Genomic DNA, 19,584 nt, shown 5'->3' on the forward strand with positions numbered 1-19,584 from the left:
GTGACTTACAAGTGGTCTGGGCCCGGCCACACCGGCACCTTACCTGTCCTTGCCGTCCCAGGAATTTCCAGGACTTGGTATGTCCTACTTACTCAAGGACCGAGTGTGTGGCTGCATACGGGTGATAGCGGTAGAGGAGCAGGTTGTGGTCCACACGGAAGACGCCGCCCCCTTTCCTAAGGTGCTCATAGAAGAACAGCAAGTCCTCTGGTACCCCCTGAAAAAGCCAGAGGACAGTGTTCACCATGCTGGGTACTGACCCAGGCCGTCAGGAGCTGTGGAAAGGTGTTATGTTTAGAGCCAAGGATGGTGGCCCCTGTGGCCCCAGCTCTCTGGGAGGCAGAGCTCACAGGATCGCTTGAGCCCAGAAGCTAGTGCTCAGCCTGAATGCCACAGCCAGACTTTGCCTCAATAAAAGAATCCACTGTTGATACTCAAGGGTGATGTAGGTTGGTGCAGGTCACATGAAAGAAATGGAGATTAGTAACTTGTTCCTCAGCAGGTAAGGAATGAACTCTAAGACATAAGGATGAAGCAGAGGGTAGGCTGTTGTGTGGATCTTAAGTCCAGTCCTGCCTTAAATTCTACTCTGTGGGGCAGAAAAGGTCTTGGGGCAAACTATCAGCAATCAGTGAACACAGAGCTGCATGGCCTTGGAAAATGGAGATCTCATCAATGTGGCAAAAAAGGGGATGGTTAGCTTGTTTCCCAGGAGGCCCTCAATGAGATGCTGAAAAGGGGAGAGACTGGATGCGTCAGAAGGCAAGGATATCACCTGAGTTCAGTCTGTTACAAGGTTGTATTTTAACATCCTGGTCAGAAGGGGGCGATGTTGAGCTAGGAACCAGGAAATAAGCAGAAAGACATGGAGGTGAAAAGTACACTTGTCTCAAGCAGAACAAATACTGCCTTGATGAAAATTCACTTCCTTCCACACCATATAAACACCAATGTGCTCAGAAACAAAACTTGAGACAGGTCTCTGAGCCGTATCATACAGCCTTAACAAACAGGAAGGTGTGGAGGTGGGAACGTTTTGGATGGAAAAATCAATACCTACTCAAACTGGTTTCAAAAGGGAGAGTAAATAACACAAAACAGATCTGAGGATGGGCTTAGCTCAGACTGGGGTCAGGCTCACCAGCAGAGATGTTGCTTGGGAGTGAGAATGTTCACTACTGCTAGGCAGGGGCTGGAGGACAGCAAGGCCATATGGCCTGTTAGCCGGCTCCCTGCAGGATACAAGCCAGCCCTGAGGATTCAACAGACCCAGAGGTAGAGACAAAGTAGCTAATACCTTCCTTACCACCTACAGTTTCCCACCAACAGCATTAATGCAAGCTGAGGTACCGTGAGCCCACAGCCAAGATGCACCAGAGACGTTGTGGCTCCAAGCATGTTCACCGAAACCCACTGCAATTAGCACAATGATGAGTACCACGGGGGTGCTGGAAAGTGTAGTGGTATACTTGTATTTTGATAAATAAATCTTGCCTGAAGACCAGAGGCAAGGCTAAAGCCACTAGAGGTCAGGCAATGATGACACACACCTTTAATCCGAGTAGCCACACTAGTTTGCCACAGAAACCAGGTGTTTAATCCCAGCCCTAGAAAGGAATATAAAACGGAAGGTGACAGCTCACAGACACAGTCTCATTCTGAGATTCTTGGAGGCAGGATCGTCATTTTGGACTAAAGTGAGGTAAGAGTCAGGGACTGGCTGTTTTGCTTTTCTGACCTTCAGGTTGTGAACCCCAAGTTCTGTCTCTGGGTTTTTATTATTTGTGCTACAGGAAAGAGTCTGAAGTGATTTCCTGAAAATCCTGGCCTGATTATCGGTGCCCTGCAGGCACCCCACACACACACACACACCCGCCACCTAGGGGAACCCAGAAAGAGCCCAAGTTCTACTGGTTGGCACTTACCTGTCCTCCTTCATCAAACAGGCCCACATGGGAAAACCAGGCCCGAGAGCAGAACCACGTGGGCATGATCACTGTGGGGCCATGGGAGGTGAACACCTAAGAGAAAAGAGAAATTAGCACCAATGTCACTAATAGGAAAGACCAGCTTGTCAGGAACAACCTACAGTCTTTTACTCATGTGTCATTAAGAAAGTGACAAAAGAATTTATGCCCCTTCTTTGTGGGAACAGGATTCACAAGACAGACAGGAGGAAATTAACCCAGGCTACTCCTAGGTCCCCACTCTCCAGCTGATGCTCACTGCTAAGCACATTAGGGAACCCTCTGCTTATGCAGGAGGTGAAGCTGTGTGTGGGGACTGACAGTAAACACACTGCTTCTAACTGCAAGAAGAGAAATCTGAAGGAGTGTGAAAGGATTCCAACCACGACTAGATAATGAAGCTCAACATGGCTTCCTGGAATGACACAAATATCACAACTGACTCAAGACACAAAATCTGAGTAATTTCTAATAGCTTGAGCCTTCCCACACACACACAAAAAAGCCATGGCCAGGTGGGTCTCTGGTGAACGCTGCCAAATGCTTAAAGAACCAACACCCTCTTCACAATCTCTTCCAAAAACAGTTGTGCAGAGTCCTTCTAAGTCACGCTATGTAGCCAGGATCACCGGATGGAAGCAGCACACATAAGTGATCTTTATGAACAGAGGCAACAAAAATGCTCGTGAATGGAGTTTAGCGGTCACAGAATAGGACCATACCCATGAGGAGGTGGTATTTACCCCAGGACAAATGCACCAAAAGCAGACTGAGGATGAGAGAGCCTAGATAGATGCAGTAGCATTTGGTAACACCCAGAGCTCTGCCAAGAAAAGCCCTGGGCTGTTGAGAGCATCGGCTGATATAATGTACACAAAACCCTGGCACCAAGTCTGGTGTGCCACAGAACTCAGTTAAGGTCAGTGCCTCCACTGCTTAGGACTTTAGGGTTTGTCATGTACATGGAACATACTCATCCTTTTTCATACACCGCCACACCTTCTTAGTAGCCAGCTCCTACTCATCCTGACCAACATGTCGTTAGTTAAAAGGCTCTTCCCAGGGACACCCTCCCTAGACCTTACTGTCATCATACTGACATGCAAGTATCTATGATTGGCCTCTCAGCACTGGCTGGAGCTTCCTGAAGGCAGAGAGTGCCCAGAGAGCATCTCCTGGGAGGAAGATTTTACACCTGCGTTACCTTGACTACAAATGGTCTGGGCCCAGTCTCAGCTGAACCCAGGACAAATGTCTGTATCAGAAAGGTAAAAGAGCAGCCAAATCTTGTTGGATGTGGTAACACACACCTATAACCTAAGCACTGGTGACGTACCACGGCATGCCAACGTAAACACACATATCAATGAATAAACAATAAAAAGAACTTTTTAAAATTAGGTTTAATGAATAAAGGTCCTTTCCACCAAGCCTGACAACTTGAGTCCAATCTCTGGAAGCTGATATGGTGGGAGAAAACAGCCTCTCTCAAGCTGTCCCCCAACCTCCATATACAGGTAACAGAAGAAGCATGCTCATATAGAGAATCAATCAATGTTTAAACAATCTTAAAACCACACCTGTATCTCAACACTCAGGAGGCTACAGCAGGAAGATCAGACAAGCCTCGGCTACATGAGACTCTAGCTCAAAAAATTATAATCAATTAAAAAAAACAAATAATAATAGTCAGTTCTCAAAGACAATGGTGAGGGACTGAAGCATGTCTAAGCCAGGTATGCCCTTGATGGAGAAAACGCCACAATCCTCGTAAGGAAGATACACAGCCCTAACTCCTGCATCACCTGCTTCAAGAGTCTGCCCTGATGAACAGTCTCCTTTCTCTGTTATCCCCCAGTCAGTAGCAGGACTCTCCAGGGGTGAGTGTCTAGGCGTGTCTAGGTAGCATGATGGCCACCTCATCGCCACCACTCAACAAATCTCTACAGCTGTAGTGTCCATTTGAGCGGTGAAGGTCAGCTATGTGGCTAGGTTCCAGGCTATGGTGGCTGAGCAGGCTTGCTATGCGTGGTGACTACTATACCACATCCCAGGGTAGAGAGATCCCAAGGTCCTGGACTTTTAGGAACATCACACCAAGAAAAAGCATCAAAGGGACCCTTCCCAATAGTCTAGTTCCCACCTCCCTGAAGTCTGGCTCAGCCCCTGATGGAGGGATAGATAGACTTCCAGCTTTTGTTCCAAGGAAAGGCTGTCAAAAAGAAATGAGGCTGCTTCATTGGGGAGTCAGGGAGATTGCTCAGGCGGTGGGGGAGCAACAGGGGACAGGACAGACGTTGACATCTGGGGGAGCCAGGATCTAGGAATGCCTGGGTAAGTTTCTACATCCATCCTCAGCAGCTTGAAGGTGGCAGCTGGAGCAGATGAGGGAGCCATAGGCAAAGGGCCATGCCAACATCACTGCTGTGAAAGCCGTCTTCCCTTAGTGCTTCAAGGACAGGTCCTACTTGGGTAATTCCAGTCCACGAGGGTCAGACACCAGACAACTGATGGGCAGCCAGATGTTGGAAGAGGAAGGAGGAATTTTCCCAGATTCTTATCAAGGGTCCAAGTATCAGGCAGTTTGGATAATACCTACTCATACAGAGGTGACCACACAGGGGGCGCTCAAACAAGGTCTGTGTGCTCCAATACTGAGCCACAGACACTAGGACCCTGGAAACCCTAAAAGCAACCACTTTCAGGCTTCAGGATTCAATCCACAAGCACAAGCCTCAGCTCTCTGGCTTTTTTTCTTTTTGAGACAGGATCTCACTATATAGCTCTGGCTGTCCTAGAACTCACTATGTAGACCAGGCTGGCTTCAAATTTACAAAGATCTACCTCCCTCTGCCTTCCAGGTGCTGGGATTAAAGGCATTGTGCCACCATGCCAGGCTCCGTATATTTTAAAGACTTATTATTTTATGTGTATCGGTATTTTGCCTGCATGTATGTACACCTGTCCACCATATTCATGCCTGGTACCCTCAGAGGTCAGAAGAGGGCATTGATAGAGAGGGACTGGAGAGGCAGATGGTTGTGAGGTGCCCTGTGGGTGCTGGTAACAACCTGGTTCCTCTGTAAGAGTGAGTGTGGTTAAGCTTTCTAGCTCCTACTTCCACTTTTTGACAGAGAAGCTTAGTGGAGTTTGGACTCCGAGACCTTCTCATTTCTTTCTGAGCCTCAAGGATCCTTTAGAACGGGATTCAGGGCATCTTGTGGTATCCAGGAACCACTGACCAAGCACTAGCCCCACAGGGACGATGGGCTGTAGATGCTAGTCAATACAGAGTTCTCTATATGATTTATTTATTTTGGGAGGTTGTTTAGAGGTCTTTTTTTTCTTTTTGTTTTGTTCCATTGATTCCAGAAATTCTCACAAGCATCCTACCAAGAGTTACATTCCCAGTCCTCTCTGCTTTAAATTTTGAGGCACTAAGTTACCCTGGCTGGTGGTGTTGGTTGTTTTACTCTTTTGGCTTCTTTGGGGTCCACCACTCAGCTCTGAAATAAATACACACGTGGAGTCTTATTCTTTCTTATAAATACCTGGCCTTAGCTTGGCTTGCTGCCAGTCAGTTTTTCTTAAATTATCCTATTTACCTTTTACCTCTGGGCTTTTTTATTTTCTTACTTCTATAGTCTTATTTCTACTCTTACCCCGTGGTTGGCTCCTTCTTTTCATGTTCCTTGATCTCTCCTGCTCTTCTCCCAAATTTCTCCTATTTATTCTGTCTGCCTGCCAGCCCCACCTATCCTTTCTCCTGCCTTGCTATTGGCTGTTCAGCTCTTTGTTAGACCATCAGGTGTTCTAGACAGGCAAAGTAATACAGAGTTAAATACAACATAAAAAAATGCAACACATCTTTGCACCATTAAAACAAATGTTCACAGCATAAACAAATGTAACACATCTTAAAATAATATTCTACAATAAACTGGTCTTTAACTTTCCAGCTTCAGTCCCAGCCTCCAGTATGACTGGGATTATAGGCTGTGCTATCAGGCCCAGTTTATTGTCTATCTGTAGAGGTCAAGTTGAACCTAGCCTCAGCAAGTTTAGTTCACTGCTAGAACTCTCCAAAGCTGAGCCTCCCTCCACCTCAGAGGAGATGCTTATCTACCCGGTCCCCTCGCCTCTCCTAAGGAGAGATTCCTCCCCATGGCACAAGGCCCAGACTCTCAGCAAAAATAACAAGTCATCTGCCCCCATTCCCCATCACTGTCATCCTGATTCCTGCAGCTAGAATCTTAGACTGGATTTGGACCAAAAGGACAGAATCAGAGGTTGTCCCTAGGCTGACCCTCTGCCCCACTGGAGAGGCCTTGCTAACAGCTCCAGTTTAGAGCCTCAAGTGCTACTCTCTCAAGTGGCTAGCTCTTGACAAGGTCTGTGACCCAGGGGTAAGAGGCTTAACCTCTGAGACTGGCTTTCCCATCTAAAATGGGGATACTAGCCAAGCAAGGCACCTGCCTTTAATCTTAGCATCCAGGAGGCAGAGGCAGATCTCTGTGCATTTGAGGCTAGCCTGGTCTATATAGTGAGTTCCAAGCCAGCCAGAGCTCCACCAGTGAGACCTTATCTCAAAAATACATAAAATGGATACTGATATTTCTGCCTATTTAAGTTAGGAGTTGAATGTATTTCCTTAACTTGCTATGAAGTGCTTAAAAACAACAGAACCAATCCACAGTGGATGCCATGCATGACATGTGAGATGCTGGAAGGCTGCCCCTGAGGTCAGAAATGTCTGCTCTCATCATCCTTGTTCAATGCTGTCAGTGAAATTCTAGCCAGTGCAAGTGGACAATAAATAAATACAGCCTGCTTTGGAAAGGAACTCCGTATTTGAAGATCACATGATTAAGTTAGAAAAAAAAAGGAAAACACACATACACAATCTTTGGCAATAAATGAAGTTTGCAAAGCAAAATTCAACTGGATCCTAGGTACTAGCAAAAGGCGCTCCGAAAACAAAATGAAGAAAATACTTTCAGGCTGGAGATGTAGTTCAGTGGATAGCGTGCGTGCCAGTCTTCCCAGCAGCAGTTGCTGAAGGCACGGGTTTTTTTCTTCAGTGTGATTTTTGGCACATCTGGAGAGATGAGTCAGTGGTTAAGGGAACTTGCTGCTCTTCCAGAGGATCTGGGTTCAGTTCCAAGTACCCACACGGCTAACAAACATCTGTAAATCCCAGAGGTACAGGCACAACACTGTGGCCTCCACTGGCACTGGCCAAACACCCATATACAGGAATTAAAAATAAAATCTTTAGGTGGCTTTAATTGCATGTGGAAGGACTCCAGCCAGCCCTTCTCCCCCATCCACTCTGCCTTGCTAAAAAAAAAAATTAGATTACATTTCTGAAGCTAGCCCCCAAGGCCTATTTCCTTATTTCGCCACTTCCTCCTCCTGAGGCTGACTACCACAGTCCAGCTATTGAAGTATTGAAGTCCAGCAATCAAAAGCCTCCTCTGGCCCACCAAAAAAGCCCAATTTAAATTAAACACCTCATCCTAACATAGGGTTTCCCTTTTTAAGTTTTATAAACTGTCATTTTCCTATGGGTCATATCTGTCTCCTCTCTCCAGAGGCAGTCCTTTGTCCCCCTCTGGGACAAATATCTCTGCTCCCTTCCCCTTCTCCCTCATCCTCTATCCCCTTTCTTATTCCCTGCCTTTTGTCCATCTGGGGCAAATAAACCACCTCTGTGCTGAGAACTTGGTCTTGGAGTGTCCTGAGATAACACTGATCCTTACAGCATGGGTTTATGATGCAGGATATTTGATCACCCTGTACAGATGTCTCTCTGTCCTTCCTCACCCACCTAAGGTACCTTCTGATTGTTATCTTACTCTCAGAGTTCTATAAAGAGGGTTTTGCTATTCCTTTGTCTTACCCAAGGACACACAACTGACAAGTGGTAGCCAGGGGACTGGGAAACAAGAATACAAGCCCAGTTTATTATCCTCATTGCTGAGTCCTGTTCTTTTTTGTTTTTATTGGGCTATATTTCCCTCCCTTCCCTCCCCTTCCACCCTCTCCCATGATCCCCATGCTCCCAATTTACTCAGGAGATCTTGCCTTTTTCTACTTCCCATGTAGATTATATCTATGTATGTCTCTCTTAGGGTCCTCTTTGTTGTCTAGGTTCTCTGGGATTGTGATTTTCTTTGCTTTATGTCTAAAAGCCACGTATGAGTGAGTGCACATATATTTGTCTTTTTGGGTTTGGGTTACCTAACTCAATATGATGTTTTCTAGCTCCATCCATTTGCTTGCAAATTTCAAGATGTCATTTTTTCCTGCTGAGTAGTACTCCATTGTATAAATGTACCACATTTTCCTTATCCATTCTTCAGTCAAAGGCATTTAGGTTGTTTCCAGGTTCTGGCTATGACAAACAATGCTGCTATGAACATAGTTGAGCACATGTCCTTGTGGCACAATTGAGCATCCTTTGGATATATACCCAAAAGCGGTATTACTGGGTCTTGAGGAAGGTTGTTTCCTAATTTTCTGAGAAATCGCCACATTGACATCCAAAGGGGTTGTACTAGCTTGCATTCCTACCAGCAACACAGAAGTGTTCCCTTTTCCCCACAACCTCTCCAGCATAAGTTGTCATCAGTGTTTTTGATCTTGGTCATTCTTACAGGTGTAAAATGGAATCTCAGAGTTGATTTGCATTTCTCTGATGACTCAGGATGTTGAGCATTTCCTTAAGTGTCTTTCAGCCATTTGAGATTCTTCTGTTGAGAGTTCTCTGTTTAGGCCTGTACCCATTTTTTAATTGGATTATTTGTTCTTTTGATGACCAATTTCTGGAGTTTTGCATATTTTGGAGATCAGACCTCTGTCCGATGTGGGGTTGGTGAAGATCTTTTCCCATTCTGTAGGCTGCCATTTTGTCTTGTTGACGACCATGTCCTTTGCTTTACAGAAGCTTCTCAGTTTCAGGATGTCCCATTTATTAATTGTTTCTCTCGGTGTCTGTGCTACTGTGGTTATATTTAGGAAGTGGTCTCCTGCGTCAATGTGATCAAGTGTACTTCCCACTTTCTCTTCTATGAGGTTCAGTGTGGCTGGTTTTATGCCTAGGTCTTTGATCTCTGATTGGTCTAATAAAAAGCTGAACAGCCAATAGCTAGGCAAGAAAGGATAGGTGGACTTCCAGGCATAGATAGGCACTCTGGGAGAGATTCGGTAGCAACACTTTGAGAGGTTAACAAGCCATCTGGCACAATGCATATTAATATAAATGAGTTAATTTAAGTTATAAAAGCCAATTGGGAACAAGCCTAAGCTAAGGCCAAGCTTTCATAATGAATATAATGTCTTTGTGTCATTATTTAGAAGCTGGTGGTCCAAAGAAGTCTGATTAATGACTTTTCCGCTCATTGGTCTGTATGCCAGATTTTGTACCACCAGTCTCCCAGTTTTATGACGGTGTGGTAGTATAATTTAAAATCAGGTATTATGATAACTATACTACTGCTTTCTGCTTAAGGTTGTTTTGGCTCTTGAGAGTCCTTTATGTTTCTATGTTAATTTTTTTGTTATCTTATTTTTTTGTTCTTGTGAGACAGGGTTTCTCTGTGTAGTTTTGTCTGTTCTGGAACTAGCTCTGTAGCCAGGCTGGCCTTGAACTTATAGATATCCTCCTGCCTCTGTCTCCCGAGTGCTGGGATGAAAGTGTGCACCACCACTGCCTGGCATTATTGGAGTTCTTATAGGGATTACTTTGACCCTGTAAATTGCTTTGGTGAAATGGACATACTCACAATATCGATTTTCCCAATCCATGAGCATGGGAGGTCTTTTTATTTTCAAGTTCTCTTCAATTCCACTCCTAGTTTTAAAAGTTCTCATCGTAGAGGTCCTTCATCTTTCTAACTAGGGTTATTCTTAGGTATTTTTATGATGTTACTGTGAAATTTTCTTAGTTAAGTTCCTTATTAGCATATAAAGTTACTGACTTTTGTAGTTGGTTTTATCTCCTGATACTTTGCTGAAAGTGTTTAACAGATGTAAGAGTGTTTTGGTGGAGTCTTTTGGGGGCGTGCCTTTTAAGTATAGGATAATATTGGGTGCAAACAAGAATAACTTGACTTCTTCCTTTCTTATTTGCACCCCTTTTCTTCCTTTTGCTTTATTGCTCAAGATTAGACTTTCAAGTCCCACGCTGTGAAAGAGTAGATACTGTTGATTTTAGAAGAAATGCTTTTGGCTTTCCTCACTCAGTCTAATGTAATTTCTAGGCGCAGCTCTGACACACAGCCTTTAACATGCCGAGCTATGTTCCTTCTATTTCTAGTGTCTTTGTGGCTCTGCTCTTGAAGGGATGCTAAACTTGGTCCAGGCTAAGTGACGTTTAGCACAGTACATCAATCTGTAAGGCTATGCACACACATTCCTGGCCACAGAGAAATGTAGGCACGCATTACACATATTTCCAAAGACACACATGCACACACAGACATGTAAGGTATAGACCACACGTGGACACATGCATGAATGCCTGGCTCGTGATGGACACAGGGCAAGTCAAGCGAGAGCAATCAACAGGATCCTGGAGATTTATCAATCCTGAGAAAGTGAGCAGCTCTGGTGACTCTGGTCCTTCAGGCAGGTTCTAACCTAAGAACTTGTTTCTGCTTGGGATTTTTAAAATTTGGTTTCCAGCAAGATGGCACTTGCAAGGCTACCGATGCTCTAGAAACTTTCCAGTCATTGTTTTTTTGTAATCAACATTTAATTTTCAATCAACATTTACTTATTCTTGGACTAATCCTACATTTTCATGTGTCAAGATGTGAAATGTAATATGTTCAGTGGTCACTGAGCTGGGTCCCTAAACAGGGATGCATGTGGGCAGCAGGTGATTGATTTCTGAGTACACATATGTCCCTTTACTTACAACCCTAACGAGATATAAAATAACCCTGTCTGATTATTCCCCACTTACCAATACAACAAGCCCACATTAGCAAAAAGCTAAAGCTTGGGAGGACCAAAGGCCTTGGCCCACTGATCACTGACTCAGGGGTCACGGTTTCCCACGAAGACGTTGTTAAGCCTATGATTCAGTACAAGTCCAGAGAAAAGCATCCTTTGGCAGTTTGGTGGATGCTATAATTCCAGAGCATAAAACAAGTCCCCTCTGCTGGTGAGTGAGAGATGGGCGTCAGGCACCTGGTCATTCCATAACTTCTCTTACACCTCTGCTACCTCAGGGACACAGAGAAGGCGGTGGAGAGGCACAGGCCAGGCTTGCGGGCATCCTCAGTGCAGAGGGCTCTCCACTCTCCCCAGTTCCCAAGGTTGACATTAGGATACCTGGCCTGGGCACTTCAGGATCTCATGGTGGTGACAGTAAATGATAATAACAAGGTTATTATCTCCCTCCTCACAGGGAGGGAGATGAGGAAAAGATGCCCTGCAGGGTACAACAGCGTTGTGGCCCCTTCCTCAGGGTCCTGAAACATCTGGACCAGCTCTGCTGACAAGGGATGACAATAACCCAGAAGGGACTCCTACACTCCCTAGCACAGACAGATCTGTATTGAGAGGACTTTATCAGAAAGTCTGCATGTACACACACACACCTAAACATACACACGAGCATTATACACAGAAACACACTATGCAATTAAGAGGTCTGAAAAGACAACTCTCAGAGTGGGGTGTTAATAAGGCTTCTACCAACCACCAACAAAAACTAACAACAAAAACCTAACAGCTTCAACTAAAATGGACCAAAGATGTGATCTGGCATTTCTCCACAGAAGGCACTGTGAGACATGAACAGCCGTTCAGCTTTGCTTGGCCCCAGAGAAACATGAGATGCACCTTTGCCCCCAACAGAAATTTGCTATCAACCGCCTCCCCCGTCCCCCCACTCTGCAATCAGATGCTAGGGGTGTGTGGTAAGGCTATGAAGAAATCAGGGACTCCCTTACCCCCACCACTGCTGGTACAACTGCTGTGAAAAACAGCTCAGCAGTTCCTCAAAACAATTGAAAATAGAATTACCGTATGATCTGGCAATTCCTCTTGCGGGTGCACACCCAAGAACTGAAAGCAGGCCTGGAACAGATGTCTGTAAACTCACTTTCGCCACAGTCAGAAGATGACGGCAAACACGGGTAGGCATGTAGCCCAAGCGCGTCATGGGGTCTGACTCAGCCCCTAAGGATGAGGTTCTGACAGCCGCTGAGACACAGATGACCCTGTCGACATTACGCCAGGTGAAGCGGCCTGTTTAGGAGGCCCTTAGAGTTGCTCACAACTCCCAGAAACAGGGAGGCTATCCCCAGGCCTGGGATGGGGGTGACCCTGAAAGTAGTTCACCTGGAGTTGTGACTGGTAGAAGCGACGTTTGGTAATGCTAAAGAACACTTCCCACATGTGAAGTGTGAGATGCACGCCGTTTCACACAAATTGGTGGAACCCTGAAGGTGCACCTGAGATCTTGATGTGCTGGTAACTTTACTACCAACACGATGTATCCGAGGTAATAATCTTGGCTGATCATCTCCACAAGCTCCTGGTACAAAATTCAAAGAATCTTGCTCAGGAAGCTGAAATCCAGTGTTTTCTTCTCCCACTTGGCCCCTGAAGTCTCTACCCAACAATCTCCCATTGGGGTCTACGAGGCTGCGACCCAGTAGTATGCTGAGTACTTCCGGCCCCAGTGCACAGTGTCCCAGCACCAATCTTGAGGTCCAGACTCAGAAGTTTCTAGAGACTGTCCTTGAGGCAGGGATCAAGAGCTCTCTAGCAGAGGGCTATAAGACTGGAACACAGCAGTCTCGGGACCTAGTCTAGAAGGCCAAAATCATCCAGTTACCAGGTCAGGAAGAAGTCTCTTACCCAGGTATTAAGACCTTGGTGGCATATGCTTAAAATCCTAGCACCTGGACCCAGAGGCAAGAGGACCTCCAGCTCCAGGCTAGCCTGGGCTGAAGCGTGAGGCTAAGTCTTCAACTTCTGTCTGGTTTTTAATTTTGTTTGTTTTAAGTGGAAGTCTCTAGAAATCTTATTCTTTCTTCATGGTTCTATTTTTGCTTTAGAAGTTGGGGGAAGCATGGTATAATGTGTTTCTGTTTTATCCTTGTACATTGTCTGCAAACAATGAACTGAAAATGTTCCAATAAAAAATTATAGTCCAGTAAACAAAAACAATTGCTAAAAATGCTGAAGGCAGAGATGCTCACCGTAACACAGCCCATGAAACCTTCCCAGGAAGAACGTCTCTGCCCAGCTGTGCTCTCCAGGAGTAGGGTGGCCTGGTTCTGTTAGTAATGGCTGGTGTGGAGGAGCAGAGCAGCTCGCAGAGCCCTATCTTTGGGGCTCACCTACCAATGGGCCACCACCTCACATATGCTACCCTAGTTTTCTTTCTGTTGCTGTGATAACAACATTCTGACGAAAAGCAATTTTAGGAAGAAAGAGTTTATTTGGCTTATACTTCTAGGTCATTAGCAATCACTGAGGAAGCAGGAGCTTGAAGCAAAAACCATGGAGGAATACTGCTCACTGGCTTGATCTGATAACGATCTTTTCTTAGAGAGCCCAAGCCTACCTATCTGGGATGGCACTGTCCACAGTTGGTTTGGGCCTCCAACAACAATTAGCAATTAATAAAATGCTTCACTGACACAGCCACAGATCAATACGATCAAGGAAATTCTTCAGTTGAGGGTCCCTCTCCCCAGGTGACTCTAGGTTTGTGTCAAGGCAGAATAGATACAGAGGTCTCCATAGCCTCCTTTACCTGTGGGTGCTGGACCAGACCGAGCTCTGCCTATAAGGAACTTGATAACAGATCTTGAGACTCCCTCATCCCTGGGAAAAGCTTAAACTTAGTTTTCCTGTCCATGGAACAGGCCAACAGTACTTGTTCCTCCTGTGGACCAAGCTGTGGTAAAACAAGAGAAAGGAGGTGTATGGGGGGGGGGGGTGGCTAACACTCGTGACTCCTGAATCCCTTGAGGAGGGCTGGTTGAGAATCTTGTGGCTACCTTCCCCCTGCTCCTACCCATGGAAATGCAGGAAAGAAGATAAAGGCCATTAGTAGTTAGCTGGGTGTGGCTTCCACAGAGGACTTCCAAGATCTTCACTAACTCCTGAAATGCCTTTGTCTTAGCCATAAGTAGCTAACCCCATAACCAGTGGGGACAGGTTGACAAGATGTCTGAGGCTATGTATACTTTCCTTTGAGGTGATCACCGAACCATGGCCACAACACAATCTCAGATACACAGCAGTAGCCTGCAGCCAGTGTTACTTACACATCCCAAACTACAGAACCCTCTAAAGGCCCATCAGGTGCAGACACAGAAACTAAAAAAGGATTCAAATGTCCCCTCAGTATGCTTTCTTTGTGTGACCTCCTCACACAAGGGGGCAGAAGCAGGGCCCACACACAGCAAGGACCTGCAGAAATGAACCACACACCTAGGGCACTCAAATCTCTCAGAGAGCCACAGCCTAACCAAGCAGAAAGGAAGTGAAAATACCTGGCCTCTGGAAGGGGAACAGTCCTCCACAGTATGTAGAACAACCCTCGCGGTTCACAGGGCCCCAGGACAACATTCAGAACCCATAGACAAGCAACCTTGCTCTAGTTAGGTTCAGATTCCCTTTTCCCAGGCAGTTTTTTTAAACCTGCCCTCGTCCCTTAGCTCTGTAACCTGTCATTTCTTAGTCAAGGGTTAAGTTATGTGAGGCTGTGTGACGGCGCTGACGGCAGAATCCGTGACTTTACACATAGCTGGCAAACGCTCTAAGCTACAACCTCATTGTAGGGCTGAGGTTTTGTTTGTTTCTGAAGACACGCTCTGACAGCAGAACTATGTTGCATGGCCCTATCCCGTCATAATCCCACAGTACACAGGCCCCACGGCTGGGCAGAGAAATGCCCAGTAGACATCTGACCAGAGGGATCGCATGGGCCAACCCTCGAGTCAGCCACTCAGGTGATTCACCAGATACACCAAACACCAGGCATTGCAGTAAGTCTCCACCAGTTTAAAAGGCCTCCACTTAGCGTCTCTCCTGGGGGATGTGGCAGCGAACAGTCAAGTTCAGCACCTTCCAGCAGCCCCCAGGGGTCAGCTTTAGCCTTTGAGTAAAGAACTATGAGGCCCTGACGCCTTTGCTCACCAAAACTTAGCTCACGTACAAACGTTATTCCCCTAAAACTATGTTCTGTATGTTTCTTTTGTTTGGCCATCAGGGAAAAAGAATCTCATGCTGGTATCTGGAAATTATCAGAGAGCAAAAAATTGAGCTACCATTTTCAACCTTTTTTTTTTTTTTTGGTTTTTCGAGACAGGGTTTCTCTGTGGTTTTGGAGCCTGTCCTGGAACTAGCTCTTGTAGACCAGGCTGGTCTCGAACTCACAGAGATCCACCTGCCTCAGCCTCCTGAGTGCTGGGATTAAAGGCGTGCGCCACCACCGCCCGGCTCCATTTTCAACTTTTATTTGCCAAAACATCCCAACTTATTTTCTGGCTAGAGTACTCTGCAGTTGGACACCTGGGAGCCTCTATCCAACACAACAAAGATAAACAACAATCTTATGGCATTCAGATTGTCTATGATATACAATGTATCAACAATTCTAGGACTATCCAAACAGCTACTAGCCTTCTAGCAACAGCTGGAAGCTAAAAGCTTTAAACTATTTATAACAGCATCATACTAAAAACACTTAAAGATGAATTTAGTAAAATGTGTACACTTACAAATGAAAACTGTATTAACAGTTCTAATAATTAAAGAACATCTAACCAAATTCTGTTAATTGGCCTCTTAATCAATGCCACCGAAGAATCTCAGATTTTGTGCAAATCAATTCTAAATTTAGGATAATTTAAAAATTAGCTAAAGTATTTCTATAAAAGTAGAAAAACACTTAATACAGCATGATGAAAACTTCTGTAACATTGCAACAGACACTGGAGTAAGGACAGATGTGCACGCATATCTCCACGCGGATCCACACGCGTGTGGTCAAGTGCCACAGTGAAGCAAAGGAGATACACCAAGTGCTTGAGCTGGACGAACCTCGGCCCTTATCTCAAACGATGCACAAACTTAGGTGACCATGGATGAGGGGACTGAACCTAAGAGTCTTAACTAAAACTTCTAGAAGAAAATACGTAATAAAATGTTTGCAAGTTGGGCAGAGTGTTTCAAAATAGAATTTAAACTCATAAAGTGATTTCATCAAAATTAAAAATGTTGGCCTTTGAAAGTTGAGAAAAATGACCTTCATTTTTACAGACCCTAACACTGACTGGGTACTCTCTCCATGGACTCCTCTGACAGTTGATGTGATGTATCTGGTAATTTCCAACAAGAGCCAGAAGAAATGCCACGGGAGGCAAGGGTGATGAGGTGGCACAACAACCAGGCATCTGTGGTCCAAGCCATCTGATGCTGAGGGGCACACACTCCCAGAGCACTGGCCACACAGTCAGCCGAACAGCTACCAGCCTAGCAGTCAACTCACTGGCCAATCAGCTTCCTGCATAGAGGCTCAATCAGGGTCTTGGAGAGGCAGAAAGGCAAATGGAAGATAAGGCAGAATGGTCTATAAGAAACAGACAAGACCTGGTTAGAGACTGAAAAGTAAGATAGGACAGAAGTGAGGAGATGATGAATATATAGAACACAAGATCTTCCAAGAAAAGCAACAGGAGAGGGGGGGGGCACATAAGGGAGGAGGCACTCAGGAAGTGGCTGTGGGCACTGCCCCTGGTCTAGGGGCAGGGAACGTTCCTGTCAGAAGCAGCACAGAGTGGACCGTGGGCAGCAAAGTAGCCCTGACTACTACAGCTGTGGGCAGTGTGCAGGACCTGTCTAGACACAGCATCCGAGACTTGTAATCACCAGACAGTGATACCAGCTGTAGTCAGGGCTCAGAAACTCTTGAATATCTACCTAGAGATGGTAGGCACAGGGTACAAAGTCCCAATCCCAAACTGGGTTTGCGCAGACAGGGCCAGACCCCACTGTTCCAGCCAGAAAGGCAGAGGGAGGCATGAGGACCCTGGTTCTCTGCAGACTCCACGTATCCACAAAACTGACCTATAGCAACAGACTTTTATGCCACTAAACTTTGGAGTGGTTTGTTATGCTGTGGTGACAACTATGATGTTGTTAGTGACATGTGGTAGAAATGCTACCCTACGAGAAAGCGTGAAGATTGTCTCTGAATCCAGGACTTCTATCCTCTTTGGGAAGACAAGGGGCAGGCTGTGCAGGCTTCACACTCCCACAGAGCAAGGATGCAAAGACAGCCCATAACTCCTGGTGTCCACAACTGGCTGCCTAGGGGCTGGAGACTTTTAATATTTCTGTCCCTCCTGTTTTGGGTAGTTCTGTGGTGAAACGTCATTTCTGTGGGTGAAATACAATGCTCTGTCAAGTCAGGTGCTCTGATGGTAACCTGCACGTGGACCTATTTGCCGACTTCCAGAGCAGGCATCCTAGCACCGGCCCTGATGCACACACATGCATTGATTGGTTTCCTGCAGAGGCAGGTGGGGAGTCCTGGGAGGGATTCTCTGCACAGGGATTTCTCAGGCACAGCTAAATATCGCCTGGAGCCCCAACAGTCTACAGTTTTGTCTACCAAGCAAGTCATTAGCAGCTCTGCGGAATAGCTCCACAGGGATTTGGTGTGGTTCCCGTGAGTCATGGTGACTGCCTAAACAGACATCGCAACAGAATGATTTACTGAAGGGACCCAAGTGACTGGCACAGTGTTTTGTTTCAAACCAGCATGCTGGTCCCTGTAATGTTCTGATTCTCTAGGTCCTAGAGAATAAAGGGTCCCCTGCTACGGGGAACACCAGGGAGCATTTGTTCATCTGAATGTCTGGAAATAATGCAGGATACAGGACTGTGGGCTACACTCATTTCAAAGTACTCAATAGTACCAGATGCCTTCTTCCTCAAGTCGGACACCATCATGCCTTAAAAACAGTTATACAAGACTGGAAAATCAGCTGGATGTGAGATTCTTCCTACTCAAAACACCCTTCACTGGCTCACTTTACTGAGGTGGGTGTAAGCAGGCAGCATGGGACAGAAATATGGTGAGTGACTATTCCCTAAACTGCTTAGGAGAAGAACAGAGGCTGAATTTAATGCTCCCAGATACCCTTGTAGGTACTGAGGTTCCAAATCTCATGTTCAGAAGAACTGAAAACCATGCACTCAAGTCTCAGTCAGGTCTTAAAATCTCAAATTCTAACTGGAAAGATTTAGAAGAGGTCGTGGTGCCAGATGCTGGCTCATTCGGGCACGTGGATCCCTGTTTACTCCAATAGAGTTAAGACTCTCTCACCAAGTCAGACTGAGCAAAAAAAGGGGGGCATAGATGCTGGCAGGCCATCCACAAGCAATTTTAGATGTCAGACAAATCGACAGCTGCCTGAATACAATGGCATGACGGCACCTGTGAATGCTAGTCCTCTAGACTAGGGTTTGGGAAGCACCTGGTTCCTAGAGGGTCCTTCTCATTACACTGAAGTACAGAGAAGTCCCTCTCGAAGGCTGTGGCTGGGAAACCTTGCCATGCTGCCCTGTTTTAGTGCTCTGTGGATACCTTGTGCCCCATGATGTCATTATACGTGTGAACACCATGTCAATACACTCAGGTCCAAGGACAGGACATTGTACCACTGAGGTCAACATAAGCATAGGAAAATATTTCCAAAAAACTGGTTTTGCCCAGCTGATCAAAGTTCCCACACATGGGTGGCTTAGTTCATATTTTTAAACTTAACGCTTGTCTATTCGTCTTATAGGGATAAGATCAGATTGCCATATTTCTTGGCTTACAAAAATCCAGTCTCACGCCGGGCGGTGGTGGCGCACGCCTTTAATCCCAGCACTCGGGAGGCAGAGGCAGGCGGATCTCTGTGAGTTCGAGACCAGCCTGGTCTACAAGAGCTAGTTCCAGGACAGGCTCCAAAACCACAGAGAAACCCTGTCTCGAAAAACCAAAAAAAAAAAAAAAAAAAAAAAAAAAAAAATCCAGTCTCAAACTTTATGAAACTAGTTCTGACAATTCAAATGAGAAATGAGAGGGTCTGGCTTACTTATGGTAAATATATACTCCTGGATCAGGTGCTGTCCCAGTATGTTAGGACCTGCGGTAGGGGCAGGGCCCTGCTCATACCCTATGGCTAATACAGTACCATTTGCTTTAATCCCAGTTTGGGGCTCATGAACTTGGAATGGGGTCAGCGAGGCAGCCTCTATTGCTTGAAGGCTTGATGGCCACCACCACTAGCTTCCTGCCCAGTGAAGAGCTGGTGTCAGCTTTTGGCAACAAGCTGACTAGTTTAGTTGGTCCTGGCATCTCGAGGACAGAGGTCTCATGAATGTACAGCTCTGGTCTCCCCTTCTAAATGTACAGATTCCTGAGGGCCTTTGTGCTACCCCCACATCCAGACCCTCTGCAAATGCTAGGGTTATATTGCTGTCCCTGAGACAGGTGAGAAAGAAGAACATAAACATTTCATTATAGAGGAACCATTTACTACTGCAAGGGCAGATCACACACAGTCTTTCAGGGCTGCCGCTTCCC

At 45.9% G+C, this 19,584-nt stretch overlaps 1 protein-coding gene across 1 annotated transcript in view; it reads right to left on the reverse strand.

The window, feature by feature from the left end:
- Positions 1–19,584, reverse strand: part of LOC121444592 (UDP-GlcNAc:betaGal beta-1,3-N-acetylglucosaminyltransferase-like protein 1) — a 79,990-nt gene that overhangs the window by 12,063 nt on the left and 48,343 nt on the right. Inside the window, exons 7-8 of the mRNA XM_041646433.1 lie at positions 1,926–2,021; positions 93–217 (exon numbers count right to left, since the gene is read on the reverse strand). Of these exons, the coding sequence (XP_041502367.1) occupies positions 93–217; positions 1,926–2,021 (221 nt within the window). The remainder of the gene's footprint in view (positions 1–92; positions 218–1,925; positions 2,022–19,584) is intronic.

The sequence above is a fragment of the Microtus oregoni genome, unplaced genomic scaffold (genome assembly GCF_018167655.1).
Source record: "Microtus oregoni isolate MIOR12 unplaced genomic scaffold, Mior012 000134F_ref0000037, whole genome shotgun sequence".
Lineage (NCBI taxonomy): Eukaryota > Metazoa > Chordata > Mammalia > Rodentia > Cricetidae > Microtus > Microtus oregoni.